The 3,281-nt window shown below is 39.3% G+C and overlaps 1 protein-coding gene across 1 annotated transcript in view; it reads left to right on the top strand.

Annotated features, from left to right (window-relative positions):
* The window catches only part of LOC115949522 (mitogen-activated protein kinase 10-like), a 92,106-nt gene that overhangs the window by 88,013 nt on the left and 812 nt on the right, over positions 1-3,281 (top strand). The window contains exon 6 of the mRNA XM_031066478.1: positions 3,172-3,281. Coding sequence (XP_030922338.1) covers positions 3,172-3,281 — 110 coding nt within the window. The remainder of the gene's footprint in view (positions 1-3,171) is intronic.

Here is a 3,281-nt window from a genome sequence, read left to right as displayed (position 1 = left end):
TTTCTGTCTGTACAGCTGCCAGAGACATGGTAGTAAACTCTGAGGATTTTTCTGAGCTCATGTTGCAGTAAAGTTATCATTTTATTACAAGACCAGGGGTAATTTAGAGTCTGCTATAAAATCAAGAAACTGTACAAATTAAAAAATAAATTCACAGTTGAGCAAGAGGTGTTATGATAGAGTTTCCAGAGAAACTCTTTTAGATGCAAGTCCAGTCTCTTATTTGAGATTTAGAGTGACTTTCACACTCAGCCTTTTCACCAGAGTTCACAGACACTCATTACTCTCTCTCTTATTCCTGATCCCTGGAGCCAAGTGTTTATAGAGCCACTCTTCTGCCAGTGACTGAAGTTTGTCTTAGGGAGGCTTATCATCAGTACTAACCTCGGTGTTCCAAGGTAAGGATTTTGTGTAGCAAGCAGCAGAGAGAGGACCTACATCTGGTGTCTGTAGTTTCAGTGTAGTGAAGTGCAGAGTTGGCTGGCTGCAAACCAAAGCTTCTTTCTGGTGAGCGCAGAAAAAACCCATCAGGGCTCTGGATTTACCCAGGGCAATGAATTTATGTAATGACTTCTTCAAGTAGTTGGGCACCTTCCATTTGACAGAAGACCATGATAGAATTGCAGTCAACATCCTTGTGTCTCAAAGTAAATATCCTCTACAAGGGATTAGGAACTTTAGTTCTTCCATGGTATACAAAGGGGCAGGAATTGATCATAAAAGCCAACTGCTTAAGAAGCCTTTGGTTTTCTGATTTTAGATTGATTGTTTTGTCTGTTGCTTTGACAGTGAGAGAAAATTCAGAAAAGCAAAGAGATCAGAAGCTGAAGAAAATGTTTGCTCAAACTTTTGTTGTTTTCTAACTCCTAGTCAGTAATTTTATGATGTATCTAGTGAGATTAAAATATGAAAAAAGATTATTAAAATGATTCACAGTACTCTTACTCAGCTCAGATGAGTCTTATATAGGCGTTTCATCCTAAAAGAAGTTGGGTGATCAAGTAATATGGATTAGCTGAGAGATTTGTCTGCTGGAGTATATTTGCAGTATATGTCCATGAACAATAGGGACAGAATATTTAACTGTTGAAAGTTCCTGTATATTTAAATCTTTGGGCTTTGCATCCTATTTGTTCAATGCTTTCTTAATGGAACTAAAGGGTATTTTAGCTGTGGCCTTTAGGATGCCCTGTTTTGGCTGAACTACCTCAGAATGAGAGACACAGTTCTGACAGCTCCTACAGGAGGTTTGCTTTCTGCTACATACTGTCAGGCTGTAAATCACATGTCATGTTCCTCCTAACACAAGGTTTAGTTGAGTGAAATTCTGTGGCTAGAGAGAAATCAAGTCAGGCTGGATCTCTGATAGCCTTGTCACCTAAGCTGCTGCTTGTATGGTTTAACTGGTGAGTGCAGTATTTTTGTTTGTGCGTGTGACTAGCTGGGTCATGGAAGTTACATGCCTTATTCATGAATAGGAGAATAAAGAATTGTTACCAACTGACAGAATGGATGATATTGGACACCTGATCCAACCCAGCTGTTCAAAGCAGAGTCAACTAAAGCAGATTGCCCAGGACCACTGGAAGAGTCTGGCTCCATCTTCTTTACTCCTCCGGGCAGATACTTAGGAAAATTGATAAGATCCACCCTAAGCCTTCTCCAGGCTAAGCTTCTCCAGCTCACCGAGCTGCTCCCTGTATGACAGATGTTCCAGTCCCTAATAAACTTCATAGGTCATCAGTGGAAGTGCTCCAGTCTTTATCTTTCCCATACTGGGGAGCCTGGAGTACCACCCAGAACTCCAGATGTGGCTGTGAAAAGATCACTTCCCTAGACGCACTCTCAAGAGACTTCCTAAATAAGTCCTAAAAGTAATCTTTGCCAAACTTCTCATCACCTTTGTTCTAATTTGTGGGATGCATTTGGTGTGTTATTTATGCAGATGTAGTGGAAATTCAGTATTTCTGATCCTTCTCTTCTTGTGTGGTTTCCCAGACAAACATTCCCAACAGTTTCTTACCTATTTGGAACAGCTGTACATTTTTGTTGGCTTTGTGACTAAGCTTCTGATGCTTGCATGCTTCTGCTCAAATTGGTTAGTTAGCCTCTCTCACTGAGTGTCTGAAGTAAGCAAGGGTTAATGAGAAGAAAATTTGCAGGATTCCGAGTATTTACTTCATGCTTAGGAAAGCAATTTTTAGAACAATGAGTGTTTTGGTTGATTTATCTCCTGGGAATTACACTGTTGCTTTTCATGGACTAGCAGAAAACTTGTGTCATGCCATTCCTCTTTCTTGGTAAAAGGAAAAATCCGGAAGAGGGTCTGAGATTGCTGTCCATTTGGGAATGCTTCTAGAACTTAGTGTCCTTTATGGTATTTAGAAGCCAGAAATTATGTAGTCAGATTTGAACCAGCAAAATAAGTGTTTCAAATACGTAAGTAACATTTATAAAAATAGCTGAAGGTTGTGAAAAACACATACAAGTTTAAGGAGCATTTTGGGGCCCCAGCTTTAAAAGTTCACTTCTCAAACAATGTATTTCTTCATTTTCAAAAGTTGTAACTGTGCATACGTAACAAATATTTTTGTTACCAGGAATCAGTAAAAATCCTTGTGAAATGGTTCTGTTTCTAGGTATGTTATTGGAATTGAATGATATGGTCTCAAAGAATGACTAAATAACTTGACTCCATTAGAAATATCATAAGGAAAACACAAAATTCATTTGGGGTAAGTGGGCTCTTGGTTGTTGAGCCATGTTATGAAAGTGTTCTTAACTGAGACAGAAAAAGCAAAACCCTTTTCTGCTGTAGCCATGCTCAGAGAGTTGCTTTATGAAACAACTTCCTTCTCATCCAGTTTTTATTGTATTTTTATCTGAAGTTACTTAATTTTTTCCCCCACCCCTTGAAAATAAGTGTTAATTTCCAATGGAGTTGGAGTTCAGAAGTGGTGGTGTAGGCTGTCTTCTGCTGATGTGGTGCTACATTTACTATTGATCTCTTACTTTTTTTTTTTTTACTAGAAACTCTCTTATTCTTTTGTCCCAGTATTTTTCTCAGTGGAAAAACCAAAGGAAAAGGTGGACCTGAGGTTCAGGAATTTGCCATGAGAAGTACTGGATACCCTCTAAGATGCATAACCCCTGTGTTTGTCATCACTACAGTGCTGCATATGATGCCGTCCTTGACAGAAATGTGGCCATTAAGAAGCTCAGCAGACCATTTCAGAACCAAACTCATGCCAAGAGAGCTTACAGGGAGCTGGTCCTCATGA

This window comes from Geospiza fortis, unplaced genomic scaffold, assembly GCF_000277835.1.
Source record: "Geospiza fortis unplaced genomic scaffold, GeoFor_1.0 scaffold11, whole genome shotgun sequence".
Classification (NCBI taxonomy): domain Eukaryota; kingdom Metazoa; phylum Chordata; class Aves; order Passeriformes; family Thraupidae; genus Geospiza; species Geospiza fortis.
Note: the sequence above shows the minus strand (reverse complement) of the source record. Positions and strands in the feature narration are given on the sequence as shown.